The sequence below is a fragment of the Scomber scombrus genome, chromosome 14 (genome assembly GCF_963691925.1).
Source record: "Scomber scombrus chromosome 14, fScoSco1.1, whole genome shotgun sequence".
NCBI classification, from domain to species: domain Eukaryota; kingdom Metazoa; phylum Chordata; class Actinopteri; order Scombriformes; family Scombridae; genus Scomber; species Scomber scombrus.
Genome location: NC_084983.1, coordinates 6,802,867 through 6,818,347, shown reverse-complemented (window position 1 = coordinate 6,818,347; position 15,481 = coordinate 6,802,867). Strand labels below are relative to the sequence as shown.

Here is a 15,481-nt window from a genome sequence, read left to right as displayed (position 1 = left end):
AACACCAGGCAGGAATAGCCTGAGGTCAGTGTCACCCCCTACAGACAATCAGACACAAGGAGACAAAAACATTGTCACCAGGGCCTTGATTTATTCCTCCCTCAACGGGTTTCCCTTGTTTTTAACCACTTCCTGTCACTGGGACTACTCTTCCTGGCACAAAGGTTTGGGCCACACTGGAAGACAAATTGGACCATTCGGAGTAGTTTTCATGACTTGTATATTGTTATTCACTCTTTAGTTCCTCATTCTAGCTGATGGAAGCTTTAACGTTTCCTGCTCGGAATTTATTCCACTTCTACTATTCATCTTTCACTAGATTATTTGGTTTTTCATCTCCTTAGGTTTCCTTTTTTTCATATAATCACGAGTTTACTCATTAAACTATCTCTGCCCTTCACATACAGTACATAATATATGTTTACTAGATTAAATGAATCAAATTACCATGAGAAGTGACAAAAACCATCTATGGTAGCTCGTAATTTTGAGAAACACTAGCATTAGCACTTCAGTGTTACAGTAGATGGATGCTGCCAATCATCTTGTTTAACCATTATATTCAATGTGACATAATATAATGACATTTCAAATAACAGATGTGCACCATCAGTATCGTTTTCACTCTCTTTGGATCCCCGAACCTGCCTCCTCACAAAGTGGCCACCTTTCTAAAAGCTTGACAAAAAAAATCTGAGAAGGCACACTTGAAGTAATGTGATCCGATAACACACACACACACACGCACAAGCACACGCACGCACACACACACACACACACACACACACACACACACACACACACACACACACACACACACACACACACACACACACACACACACACACACACACACACACACACACACACACACACACACACATGAAAACCCTAGTTAAAGAAAACAGGATTACAGCACAATTGGGCCAAAAACCCTTTTCATCTGAGAGGAACAGAATCAATAAGCGAGGCTTTCTATAAGAGTCAACAAGTTCAGACACGGGCCAAACACTCACTCACTTTAAGAGCTGTTTTTACAAAAACGATGGATTCTTATTAATAGCGTTTCACAGAGCTGTATTTTGTGTGGGTGAAAAGTTAGTTCAGTCTCCCCGAGCGCCAAAACTGGGCCATCCTTATTACTTTGAACATTCCAGATTACAGCATTTCTTCAGAACAAAGTACAGTAAGCCTCGTGTGGAGTTTAGACGAGGCCTCCTGGCACCGCTGTGCTGCCTTTTCTCGTCGAGTCATGCGTGGATCTGTGACTTTGCTACAGAACCTTTCCAGGGCTTAAGTGTAAACAGAAAAAAGTCAGGCCGGGTAGAGGAAAGCAGACGGATCACTTCTAGCACAACATGCTGGCAGAGAACTCCAGTGGCCTCTGCTTGTGTTGTGTTGTGTAATGATGCAAAACCACAGGAGCGGTGGAGGGTTTTGATTCAGGCATTTGCATACAGAGAGCCATATCTGATACAGAGATGTGTAACTGTAGAAAGAGTTAATCTGGACACTTTTTGGAGACTTCACATTTAACATTGTTGTCATAGTTTTTCTCAGTTAAGGTGTATAACATAAAGGAAACTAATGAGCTGCATTCAAACATAACATATTCAAGGTTTTTATTCAAGTTCATTCAGGTAAATTGAGCAATTGTTGAAGTATAATAAGAAAAATCACTAATATGTGACTTTAAAATATGTTCTAAAACTGTTCTATTGTTCCCTACATGTTGTAAATTTGTTTAATATATTACCGTTGTGCGTCTATCATTAATTTGCATGTGAGCTGTACTGTACATGTTTTCATGGTAACAACAGATTCATCAGTGAAACAAAACAGATATTAATGCTGGATTTTGTCACGCTCAGTTCAGTTTCAAGTAGGTTATGAGGTAAGTGAGTGATTAATGATGCAAAGTGGGTCTATCTGGTGCAAAGGATTAAAAGATCTCAACTGTAAAGGTTTCACTGAGGGAGCTGTGCTTTCATACAAGTGTGTGAATGAGGGTAAGAGGAGGCCAGCAGTGCTGAATGTACCAGGAGAGGGCGATGATTAAAGACTCAATGCACAACTTTTTTATTAAAGAAAACCTACTATGCTCTTTTCCAGCTCTACATTTTTATTTTTGGACTCCACTTGAGTAGCTTTGCATGATTCACAGTTCAAAAAACTCCTTATTTATCTTATACTGGCCCTTTATGCAGCCCCTCAGACTCTGTCTCTGACAGCCCACTTGAACTCCTGTCTCAGCAGATCAGTTAGAAATAATGCAGGGAGGAACAGTACAAGCAGAAACAGCCACAGCAATGATGATGATGTGTGATGAAGAGCTGCAGATGAACAGCACAACAAGTTATTTTACTATGCACTGCTGTAATGGAACCATGTCTCAGTGTGACTACACCCAAAAACGATGGAGAAACACCATGATGTTAGAAGAGCAGAGTAGTGAATTTGTGTGGAACAGATGATATAAAGCTGACATCATCTCGGGCTGAAAGAAAAAAAAAAGTCTAAAGCCAATGCTTTTTGCTCATTATTAACACTTTGACCATGTTTAATATGAACATCTGACTTTGTAACATTATATATATATCTGAAAATATGGAAAAGCATAACTGGTCCCCTTTAAGGGCATCCGGAGAAAGTGTTTGACATGTTTTCCTTTTGATATGAAAATGGCGCTCTGTCAAATCATGGTTTGTGTTAGATCCTTTCAGTAAAAGAAAGAGCATTGGAGCAACGGCGCAAAATCGCTGCAAATCAGTAAAGGAATCTGGCACATACGTCATGTTTGTGATGTCGCTTGGGATAGGAACCTCTAAAAAGCAAAATAAAAACAATGGACAACAATGAAACGTTATCCCTCAAGGTTTTGAGCCTCACTTTGTTTGGTTTACAGTCTATTCCGAGTGTGTGTGGTGCAACATGAACCCTCTGTGGCCTGTCGGAGTATCTATAGATCAGTGGGGCGGGTTACAGTCAGACTAAACTGTAAACAAGTCCCATCCAGAGACCACGGCGGACCCAGCGCAGCACATCCAAACCTTCTGATTCATCCTCTTCAAACGGCTGAGAGCAAACTCCTCAGCAGCTGCACGATGAATCCCCAATAAATCCACCACGACCAAAAGCTTTGAATCTCACTGAGGAAGCGAGGATGCAGGTGGCTGGAGTGGAGTTTATTGCAACACATACTTTCCAGACGACCAAAACAGCAAGAAAGACCCCTTCCTCCTCCTCCTCCTCCTCCTCCTCCCCCTCCTCGCTCCTTCACTTCTCCTGATTTCAAAGGCGATCTGCCGGGAGGGAGGAAGCACTCGGAAGCAACAGCCTTTTGTCCGAGGGTACTTTTGCATGAGGGAGAGACCGTGTTTTGTTTATGGGACAACACGCTGTTGCCATTTAGGCTTTAATCAAAACTGTTTCTGGAGTCAGCCTCGAGTGACACCCCTCTTTTCCTCCCCCCCCCCGACCCCCCCTTGCTTTCGCCCACTCGGTTTCGGTTCCCACTGAGGGAGCAAACAGGAGGAGGAAGAAAGGAGCGGGGAAAATGTGTGGGAATGTCTCTACATCGTCGCCACGGTGGGCAGCTCCTAAACATGGCTTGAAATTAGGGGAAAAGAAAACACAGGCTAAAAAAAGGCAGCCGGCTAAACTCCTGCCTGCTAATTTGTCACCACTTGAAAAACGGGGGAAAAAATAGCAACAGTTTTAAATCACGCTGCTTTAAAGTTAGGACATGCCAGCCAGTATATATGGTAGAATACTTAAACACATGGGAGATTTAGGTCAACTCCATTGCAGTTGCACATACATCTAAACCATTGTGGGTGGAATCTATGGAGCTCTGGCTGTGCTCATATTAGAGGGAAGCAGAAATGGAGAGCACAGAGTGTCTGGTTCTGGCTGGCTGGCTGGCTAGCTGGCTGGGATCGGACCAGTGACAGCTGGGGCTTGAAAGCCTTACATCCAAAGCCAGGGCTCACTGCCACTTGCTACATAGCAGCGCTGAGCTAAGCCCACCCCCCTCTCGTCCAACCCCTCACTCTGAAAGATCACCGTCCCGAACAAAACATTTCACTCCTGCCAAATAATTCCCTCTAAACCGTCTTCTCTTTAAAGTCTAAGTCCAAGAGCGGAAGGGGTTCTGGACAGAAGACAAGATGGCAAAATGGTTTATCTGTCTGCTGCCATGTCTGAAAGGGGGAAGGGGTCACACAGGGGGAAGTGTCTCTGAGAGTGGCAACTGGGAGAATGACTGAATGAAGCTTTTTTTAACAGTGTGTGTGTGTGTGTGTGTGTGTGTGTGTGTGTGTGTGTGTGTGTGTGTGTGCGTGTGATCTCTACCTTATCGAGCAGCGGCAGACAGCGAGGTACCCTGTGCTCCAGTTTGACAATGGTGATGAAGTCACTCTCTTGTCGTTCATCCTCACTCGTGTTGCACAGAGACAGAGGGTGATACTGCAAAAAGGGTAAAAGAGAGAAAAAAAAGAGGTTAAACCTGCAAAATAAAAGCTTCAATGAAAGGAACATCACTACTTGTAAAGATCAGACATTTAAAAAAAAAAAAACATAGATGTTTCTGGTGGGGTGATTTTTCTGGTTGGGGAGTTGTGTGGAATACAGTTTTGAGGAATACTTTGTATTGCAATGTCCACTGGAGTTTTTAGGTGTGCAGTCATGCAGAAAAAGTGAAGGAGCATGATTGTTATGGTACACATTCAGCACAACAGTAGCTGAAATTAAAGGTGTTGTGTAGAGTTTCTGACCTCTAGTAGTGCTGTTGAGCATTTTTTATATAGGTGGGCTCCCATTCTCTTTGTCTCATTTACACAAATATACATATATACAATACAGGCTCCTGCCAGTGGCTCCACAATATTCCAATGATCTACAGGTGGCAGTGATGCACAGAAAACCCTAACAATGCACCAGCAGTGGTAGGCAGTGTATGACAAGACTGCAAGCTAATAAACATGGATGTAGTCTGACTCACTAGATGTAGACTGTGGGTATAAACCTACCACTGGCTGGCTATTTCACCCAGCATTCTCCTCTCCTTCTGCTATCTGTATGTTACTATTTTCAAAATCTCAACATACATGCTGAAAATGGGAAGTTATGTTTGTCTTTTTTATTAGTAAAAAGTTGTATAACATAGTTGACTTATGTCTATTACGGTTTATGTGGCGCTTTCTTTTGTAGGGCTATTTTGATGCCATGGCTCAAACAAGTTCACCCCAACACTACTTTGCAAAGCCACAGTCGCTACATCTTGGGCTCAGCACCACCCAACATGACTGTGATTGATTTAAAGAAATCCAAATTATCTAGGTTTTTTTCCCCTATAGCAGAATGATAATGGGTACAAGCCAGACCTGATGCTTTTTCACACTCCTCTGGCTTCTCATACAGACGCACAAGCTACCCTTAGGCGCCTATATAGTGACGCACCGGATAAATCCAATGTAGACCCATCCGCTGCAATATTAAACACTTACAGTACAGTGACTGGTTTAAGCACAAAAACCACTTAGTTAGGTTTAGGGAGAGATCGTGGTTTTCTGTTAAAATGATCTTGATACACTGTCATGGCAACAGTAAACACCATTACAAAAAAACCTGTCCAAGGTCGCGGTTGGAAGCATGAGGTGAACAGTGGTCTCCTGCAGCAAAGTCCACTTATTGCCTCTTAACTATCTAACCATCCACCCAACTCGCCTCCTCCTAACATGGAAATATCACCTTATATAGATGTCATCGGTCTCATGACACAGAAGGGTTTACATTGGAGGTATTTGAAAGCCTGGTGCGTTTCATACATATGCTAAAGGGTGCATTGTGCATTGGTAAAAGACGCTAAGGGGTATGACAAAGCATCTGTAATGAATGCCCAGGGAACAAAAAAAGGGTTGGCTGTAAACCAATGAGACCTAAGAGAGAGATCCTGTAACACTGACATCTATCTGTTGTCGAAGGGATCCCTCCTCTGTTGCTCTTCCAGAGGTTTCTGCCCTTTTTTTCTCCATTAAAGAGTTTTCTTTATCTGAACTGAAGGATAAAGGGTGTGTAGAACAGTCTGCAAAGCCCCTAGAGCCAAATTTGTGATTTATGATATTGGGCTATAAAACTACAATAAAACTGACTTGACTTGACTATCTATTCAGTAAATTGTGTTAATCCACATGGACCAAAAACACATGTAACCGACAGTATGTGACCTTAAGGATATCAAAAAATTGGACGCAAACCAATAATTAGGAAAAAAATGTTCAAGAAAACCTTTAAAAGGATGATCTGGACAAAGTTTCTAAAGCTGGATCTCACACCGTTACAGAACAACAGTTGCTCTTGATAGAAGCTTTAATGTGTTAAATGAAGGCGTTTCCTTCTTAAAGCTGCTGATATCAAGAGGAAAAACTTTGGCACCCTAGAAAATCAATTACATGGATGGCAATGTTCACTCCCACTCAGAGCCTTGAGGACTGAAAGAATGAGAGATAGTCTTTGGTAGGAACATTTGATCCCCTCTGAAAGGGAGGAAATTCGTAGCTGCTGAAAGGCTGCATTTAAGAGCTCAAGGGATAGCAGCAGTGTTTGCAAGTCACAGACATGCTGTCACGGGTATGAAGAATTGCACGACAGTCCAGGAGGGAGCAAACCACTCCTAAAACACTCCGGCGGATCATTCGCTCGCTCACATGACATCAATAAAGGCACCCGTCACAAAACAGCGCTCCCAGATTAGTCTTTGTTACAACTCACAGATCACCCTGCGCTCACCCACACCCCAGCAGAGTGGTCCCACATCAGCCCAACCCACCCTGTCATGCCCAGCCCTGCCCTGTGCAGGCCCGTCCCCTGGCCTGGTTCTGCCCCGGTGGTGGGCCTCTTCATGTGGCTGTGGGCTGAGGTCATGGGGCTCCCCCTCATCTCACCCAGCGGAAATCCCTAAATTAAAAAGACCCAAGGGTGACATCAACAGCTGGCACCCCGGTCCAGGGGAATTGACGTAATGTGCTGCAAAAGGCTGGTGCATGTCTGTCAGAAAGCGAGAGAGAGGGAGGGGAGAAAGAAAGCAGACTGGAGGAAGAGGAGAAAATAAACCGGTGCGGGGGCACGAAGATAAAAGAAAATGAGAGGTGGGGGTAAGCAGGAGGTAAAGCATCCTGTTTATAGTGATGGTATTGAGTGATGGATTCACATGAATGCAATTTATGAGTGTTGGCACAGGTAACACCAACATCAATGATGAGACTTGCTGGGAAATGCCGTATGAGAGATGAGGTGATGACCTCTGGAGTAGATTAGAAAGACAGGGTGAGGCATTCAAAGCATCCTAGAAGCACATCTCTGCCTCGCTAAATTGGAAGGTGAAACTGAAAACAAACACGCTTTGGTTGAGAATTTGCCCTGCATGATGTTTTCAGACCTTCGCATGTCAGCTGAATGGCAGCTCGTGTTGACGAAGGAAGTGCCTGAGCCCCTGGCCTGGCCTGCGTGCTGTGCTGCCAGCTGCCTCTACCAGTCCACATTTACTAGGCCCAAATTAGAGGCCTACAGTTGAACTTGGCCCTTAACTAAGAAAAAGAAAGAAAATTCAAAAAGATCTTTTAATGACACTACTTCACTGATGCCATGACCTCTGCTCTTTTTTCCTATAGGTCTGTGGGAAAAAGAGCTGCAGCACGTTCAGTTATGGGAAACCTTTTTTATTGTGAGATTACGACGGTTATTTCAATCTTCCGGCGCTCCTTGATCATGTTTGGTTCGAGCTGTGAAACATGTTGATGCACGGGGTTGTGCAACCCTACTTAATAAAGCAGATAATAATCCTAAAGCGGAGCCAAACAGGCTCAGAAGGAGCGGTTGAGTTGAAGTTTCCTCTGGCTCTCCAGAGGCTCTGAGGGCAACCACCTCGTTGGTCACAGTGTCTATGTTTTGCATCGTTGACAAGACTAAGCATTATCTTCTATTTTAGATATGTCCACACCACTTACAATCAGATGGCTGTGAACACTCTCCATGTGCCACCATCAGTGCCATCTACCACTTAGAAACGCGCTGCCGCGGGGCTATAAATGGCAACCAGGACACACTGAAACGTCTTCATTTGGTTTTTTTTGTGCGGCCCTGAGAAAAAGGGGCCTGGGAAACCAAATCACTGAGTCTCCATTTCACAGGGACTAGAAACCACAGGGCACGCAAACAGTTCCCCACAGACTGTTAACAATGCTCACTCCTCCGTTCTGCCTCCTCCTCATCTGTCTAGATCTGTTGCAAAACTGACGGGGACATGTCCCTCGGTTCCTTTGTAGCCACGATTAAAGGCATTCCTTTCCAGCTCAATCAAAGACTACCCCAAAAATATTCCGAGGCAAGAATCTAACAGCCTCAAAAACAAATACATGGACAGAAAAAGGGGAAAATAAATAGTAGCTGCGGTGAGAAGTCAATAATATTTTTTTCCCTTCGCTTAGCCCTGCGGATCTCCTTTTTTCATCTGCCAATAATCAGCAAGAGAGCTTTCTAGTTCATCTGTTGCCAGCAGGGAACCAGGCCCAGGCAGTTATGTCAGTGTGTGTTAGAGAGGAGGAGGAGGGGGGGGGGCAAAAAGAGCTTGCACCTCTCATCAAGCTGCACCACTCAATTACCAGCTGCTCGGGTCACTGGGCTTCTGGAGAGCTATTGGACGAAACGCTATATGCAAAATAATTGAAAATGAAGCGGATTGGTCGAGAAGGAGATGAAAGAGATATATCTGCAACGTATGTGTCTATTCTCTCCAATAAATCAAGACTGAGAGTGAGGAAGGGAAAAGGGCTTCTTCAATGGAGCTCTGCCCTGAGGCCTGGAAAGCCTGCCAGGTTAGAGCATATCAGGGAAGAATTCAATCATCCCCGCCACATGCAAGCTCTCTCACACACACACACACACAGACACACACCTTGTAAATACTATCTGTTGCCTGGGTTCTGACCCACTTCTTCAGTGAGTGACTCAGCCTCCCACGTCTGGGCTCTAAATCCAATGAAGTGTCTCGTTTTGTCTTGAAACTCCACCATTAAACACCCACCTGTTCTGTGCAAGCACGCACGCACGCACGCACACACACACACACACTGGGCCGGAGTGAGAAAGGAGCCAGCATGTCTCGCAGCAGTAAGTTTTAGAAGTGGTGATCAGGTTGGCAACCAGGATGGCAGCTTTTGGTTGCCAAGGTTAACAGGCTTGTTACCATAATTTACATCACTGGTACATGGGACATTAAATATTTAATTTGCATGAGTTTCAAAAAAACGATTTAGCCAAGTTGAAGGTGTGAATCAAAACGTTCTCTTATTTAACTTGGCATAAGCTGCCACAACGAAGGCAATGGTACAATGTTTGCTTTAAGCGCAGGAAAAGCGGTTGCCAAAAGGAACAACAAGACCGCATGTAACAGATGAAAGAGATCTGAATCTGGATGCCTGGGTTACTGGGCAACACTTACTGTTGATTTCTGCTAAGATTTGACTTTGTGTGTGTGTGTGTGTGTGGGTGGGTGTTTTTTAAGGGATGAGAGACCTTGAGATGACATGACAGGTTGAGACCCTGACCCTTTGCTTCCTGTTCCTAGTGGCGACTCCAGCTTGGAAACACATCAGTATGGTAGGAGTTTGTTAAAATCATGCAGGTTAGCGAACGAGAGCGCATCTATGCATTGTTGCTAGAGGCACCTGAGCGTGTGCTTGCATGTGAACATATGTGTGTGCGTGAGCGTGCATCTGCTGATCTCTGGCTTCAAAAAGTCCCTCAGTGGTCCTGCAGGGGAGTTATTCAGCGTTGGGTTCAGGAGTGTGTTTTCTAAAACTCTGCGCTTGAAGCCAAGGCACTGAGACTCATATCCGTCCTTGGACCAATAATCAGGGAGTGCTGGCTTCTACACAACACGCTGTGGTCCAGGTCTCAGTGCCACAGATGACACAGATACGCACTCCTCATACCACACTCCTCAATCAAACAGGCTTGTATCTCATGACCCTACACTAAGTAGATTTTCATGAAAGGCTGATATGAGATTGACGCCGGATTGCCCGTCGCCGGGGGAGCGACAGAGCAGAGGGTCTTTCACTGTCGGGAGCATCTGGAAAAGTGGGGTATGAGGCTCTCCTCTCTTTGCAAATGCAAACGAACAGAAAGCATTACTGCTTTGGTCCTGTCAAAACAAAAGGCGTGTCATCTTTCCCCCCGCTTTATTGACAGTGTCAGCCCCATATCCAGTAACGCTTACCGCAGAGAATGACTTAGGGAAACGTGATCCCATAATGAGGCCCAAATAATTACCACCAGCCCCAAATTTGCCCGGGCGCTTTCTTTAAGTAGCAGTGCTTCCCCCCAACTCCAGGCCCGTCAGACTGTCTCTCTGCTCTATAAAAGGGATTAGACAGAGGAGAAAGAACCTGGAGAGGGAAAAGGAGCTGGTCTTAAAGAAAGGAAGCTGAGGAGTGAGCGTGAATGTTGCCACTAAATGAAAGTGCTGAGTACTTAAACTAGAGGAGTGCCAGATGTGGGAATAAATGTTTGCTTTTCCCTGATGTGCCAACATATTTGAACAGACTATTTAAACTCACACTTATTCAAATTGAACCATATCCCATTTTTCTTTGCCATCCTCATTAGTTGTATTAGTTTCCAGTAGATGTGAAGGTTTCATAATCACAACATGTAGCTCAAAAGTTCAACTTGGATGAACTTTGAGCACCGCACCTGTGCTTTGATCAGTGCAGCAGATTTTCATTTAGGCATGGCGAAAGCAACTGAAAATACTGGATTTTAGAGCTGAGCGGTCGAGGTATAATGCCTTATGTTAGAGCAGCTTTACACATTTAAATTGCTCTCTAATCCACGTGCTAAAGGTATTATAGCAACTATAAGCAATTATACTATTATCAACAAACAGTAGCCAAACAGGATTTGGTTTGGGAACCAAAGGCTGAACAGAAGGAGAGGGACACACCTGCTGACCTGCATTTAACAGTCTAAAGCTCTAAGTGTGACAACTGTCCCTCATACACAGAAAACGGTTATGTAATGTGTGGTAATAGTTTACAAATCTGTTTCATTGCAAAATTTACTCAGTGAAATTGCAAAAAAAACAAGATGGAATATGATGAATGGGATGTTGCAACAAACCTAATACAGTTAGTATTGTCCTGCCAGCTAAAGGGGATTGCACATAAGACTTGTCTCCAGCTGCAAATCTCCAAACTGACACTCAGCCACAAAAGCTTGTTACGCATTGTTACTTTTTAGTTTTTGTTATTATTATGGCTGCTGCTCTGAACCACTGGTATACAGTAAATCATAGCAGAATGACCACTCACTCTCTCTCTCTCTCTGTGTGTGCATGGTGACAAATCACCACTCAACTGGCAAAGTAGGTTAGAGTATAAAGCTTTATTGTCCCAGAGGGGCAATTTGGCTTCCAAACATTAGTCAATAATAAGTAAAAATGGAATCTAGACAATATATACACACAATTAGGCCTGTCACAATAACTGCTTTTGTTGGCCGATATATTATAAAAATGATAAATAATATTATTGTCATTTGAAGACCATTTTATACCACTGATATCCATGTCCATCATGTCATAAGTCCATATGTAGACATGAAGACGTTGATAATTACGTTAGTGTACGAGAAGTCGATAACGGAATTATTGACAGTGACAGGCCCACACACAATATATAAATACATACACAATTGAACACAGTTAGTCACTGTTGTGTTAGCAGAGTAAGTAGAGTAAGTAGTGAGAAAGAAAGAAAAATGGGGGGGTGGGCATGATATCACCTCCACAGATAGGCAAAGTCCCCTTTTGTATAAAAGACAATAGATGATGGAATAAAAGACCTCATATGTTAGTGTCACCTCTAGGGTGTTCAAACCTCTGCCTTGAGGGGAGCAAATGAAACTCCAGTAAGATGTGAGGCGTCTGTGTGTGGCAAAGACGATTTCCATTTACACCAGTAACTTTATGGTACACATTCACCATTTTTCCCAGCAAGTTTTTGTTTTTCACACTGAGATTACCAAACCAATACATAATTCATTACACGTATATAGAACAAATTTCACCAGAGTAAGAGTAAGAAAAGTAAGTTTATCATCCAGGATGCTTTCAAACTATGTGTACTGCTGGACTACACTCACAGACTTTAATGATGGAAGGAGCAAGAGAACTTTGGTTGCTTGTTGCTCAGCTGCACTGGGATCACCGTGGAAACAGCTCAAAGATGGAGCCCGTTGCCCTTTCCACACTTTCTGCACAGGTTCTGCGGTCTTACAAACACAAATGCACGTGCTCGCATATACACACACCTAAACATGCACACCACCAATAACTATGGGCCACTCCGTCAGCCTCGGGCAATCGCTACGCTATACATTTCAAAGCTCTGAGTTCAACATAAACACAGCACTTCCCTGTCATAACAAGTCAGTGGCTTGGTAACCCAGCAGTTTGTTAGTATTGCAGTGATCCCTCTTCCCCGTAGACACGAGGGGCCACATGCACACGTCCTCCAGGCTTCCTCCGGCCCGTCCCTGGCCTGCAGGACGACTCTCCGGTTCTCTCAGGTTCCACAACAGCAGTCAGAGAGAAAACCCACACTTTTCATCCTGTCAATCACTTAAGGTTGAGAACTTAAGGTCATCTATGTGGAAAGAGATTAGCCGGGTGAGTGAGGAAGGGTGTTCACTGAAAGGAATTTTAAATTATAGGAGAAAGAGAGACATGGAAAGACAGACAATAAGGGAGCATTTTTATTGACTCTGAAGGGGTTTTGAAGTCAGTAATTTTAACTTTACTTGAGTATTTTTGGGCTTATGATAAACCTTTTAAACCGCATCCATTTCAGATGCTTTGATCAGGGTGCACATTTTGTAGATTAAATAAGCTTTACATGAATTTAATGCTCAATTTACTCACATGTTCAGCTAGTAAAGGCCGTCACCTACTGTGTATTGTTTGTGGTTTATTTATGCTTGGTTGTTAGCTTTAGTTGGATAGCTCAAAGCAATTATTTCATATTTTAGTAAAGTACTTCATAGGGAAACAGACAGAAAGAGAATGTGGGCGAGTGAGAGAAGCTAGATGATAAGCTGTCTGTTACCCTGAATACTGCGCATTATGAGATTTTTATTTACTTTTTTTGAGGTATTTCTGAAGTCAGTAATTATATTTGACTTGGGTATTTTTTAGGTTATGATTGTTAAACTGCATCCATTTCAGAGCGCGCATTTTCTAAATAAGCTTTACATCAGTGAGCTTTACATGCGGCCTGCAAATGAATGACATCTGGTTATACCATCACAGCCTGGTACCAAATCACTATCCAGACTCTTCTCATTTGCGGTTCGGCGACGGTGGGATGAGCTCCCCAGCTCCATGCAGTCTGCAGACTCCCTTTCTGCATTCAAGAAACACTGGAAAACTCTTCCATGAACACCTCACCATCACTTGAGCCCCTTAACTCTTTTATCACTTTTTGTTGATTTTTGCACTTCCTTCTTGTTGCTTGTTATTTCTTATGCACTTGTCTACTACCTGGTGTGTCTTGCTTTATATATTAAAGAACAAACTAACAAAAAAAACCTTCTGTCTAGTGCTCTTTCTCATTGACTTGCACCTGGTCAGCATTACGGCTCTTTCAGAGTCACTGTCCTCTAATGCTTAATTCTAATTGCTTGTCTTGCCTCACTTGTAAGCCACTTTGGATAATAAAGTCGGCCAATTAACAATAATAAAATAATGAAATGATATAATACTAATATAATATAATGAATAGTACAATAATGAAACACTCAATTTACTCACATACTCAAGCTAATCAAGCATTAGCACCAACTATGTACTGTGAGGTTTCTTTATGCCTAGCTATTAGCCTAGTGAGTTAGCTGGATAGCTAATAGCAACAAAATCATGATAATTTAGTGATATCCTATTAGTGATATATTTCATTGCATGGAAAAGGTAATACCTCTACTGTTATTGATAAAAAAAATGTTTTATCTGCTTTACATTTGCATGTTTTCCTTCAATATCTCAGCAGGAGTGCGTTTTTAGCTGAGTAAAATCTCTAGCTAGTCATGCTAGCAGCTCCTTGAGGCTACATTTAGAACAGCTGTGTTTGCTAACGTGTTAACAGGGTATTTTCTGTTGTCTTAAGATGTACAAATTTGATGTATTAATACGAACGCCGAACTAGACGTTTTGGTCCAGTCCATGTTCAGTGGACTTCTCTTTAACGAGAAACAGGTGCCTTTTTTTTTTTTTTTTACACACTTGCATATAAAATAAAAGCAGTAGGCTGCTGGGGGTGTTTTTTAACACCCCTCTTTGGTTTTGAAATCCAATCTCATGTGAGAGGGAGCCATTTTTCTCTCACCACTTCCTCTTGCTGTTCCAGCTTTCCAGTTGTTCTTCCAGTCAACCTCATAAAGTTTAAAACCCTAAATGTAGCTCATGGACTGATAATAAATGTCACTGTACAAGTAAACTTTGTTTATAAAGCTGTGTGAGGACAGGACAACAGACTGAATGGAATGCCGGGATCAGACTTCATGATATTTTTGTCTTTCACGATAGTTACCATGTCAGATTAGTCAGTCATAGCGACATGCACAAAAATTCAGACAAACACTATCAAGTGAGCCTTTGTATTCGACACTAAACTCACAATGATGTCAGTTTTGGTACATGCAACCTTACACGAGGGACACTACATTAAGCATAAACCTAGCTTAAGGATGCCCATTCTTTATTTGTGATGTTCATATTCAGGCCTGATGCTGGAAATTTGTTAACGAGGACAAAATCGTGTTGAAAGCTGGTTGAATGTCTGTAATCTGATCCAGTCGCAATTTTCAAAATACAGTATAAGTAAGAAATAAAATTAAAAAATGAATAAAGAGCATCAATGGAAATAAGTTTGAAGCACGAAACTTACCCTTACCACATTTATCACTATATTTGGGTATATTTCCAAATTCATAATGATTATAATCATTGTTACTACCATTATCAGATGTTTTATCTATGTTGTGAAACACATTGATTGAAATATAAGTTCTGGCATGTGACAGTGAATAATGTTTTCTATCTCTCATGCAGGTTGGCAGCTGGCGTGTTTTACCTCTTGGCTGTTAAACACAAATGGGAATTAACTACAATCAGTTTCGAGAAGAAACATAAAGCTCAGTTTTTGTTTTGTTTTATTGAATCTGGGTTAAGGTTTACACCATAAATCATTTTCTTGAAATGCCCTCCGAGGCCTCCCAATCCTCCCATCTGTTCAGAAACAAATGACAGACAAAAATGACTTAACCTACTGACTTCCTCTTCTCTTCACAGTTGATTCTTCTAACATCTGTCCCCGAGTTTGGACACTTGCTATGCGCTGCAAAACCTTTCCATACTAACAAGTCA

The 15,481-nt window shown here is 42.6% G+C and overlaps 1 protein-coding gene across 4 annotated transcripts in view; it reads right to left on the bottom strand.

Annotated features, from left to right (window-relative positions):
* LOC133994141 (E3 ubiquitin-protein ligase RNF43) overlaps positions 1-15,481 on the bottom strand; it is a 93,413-nt gene that overhangs the window by 28,248 nt on the left and 49,684 nt on the right. For all 4 annotated transcript variants that reach the window (XM_062433355.1, XM_062433356.1, XM_062433357.1 and 1 more), the window contains exon 3: positions 4,354-4,467. In XM_062433355.1, the coding sequence (XP_062289339.1) occupies positions 4,354-4,467 (114 nt within the window). The remainder of the gene's footprint in view (positions 1-4,353; positions 4,468-15,481) is intronic.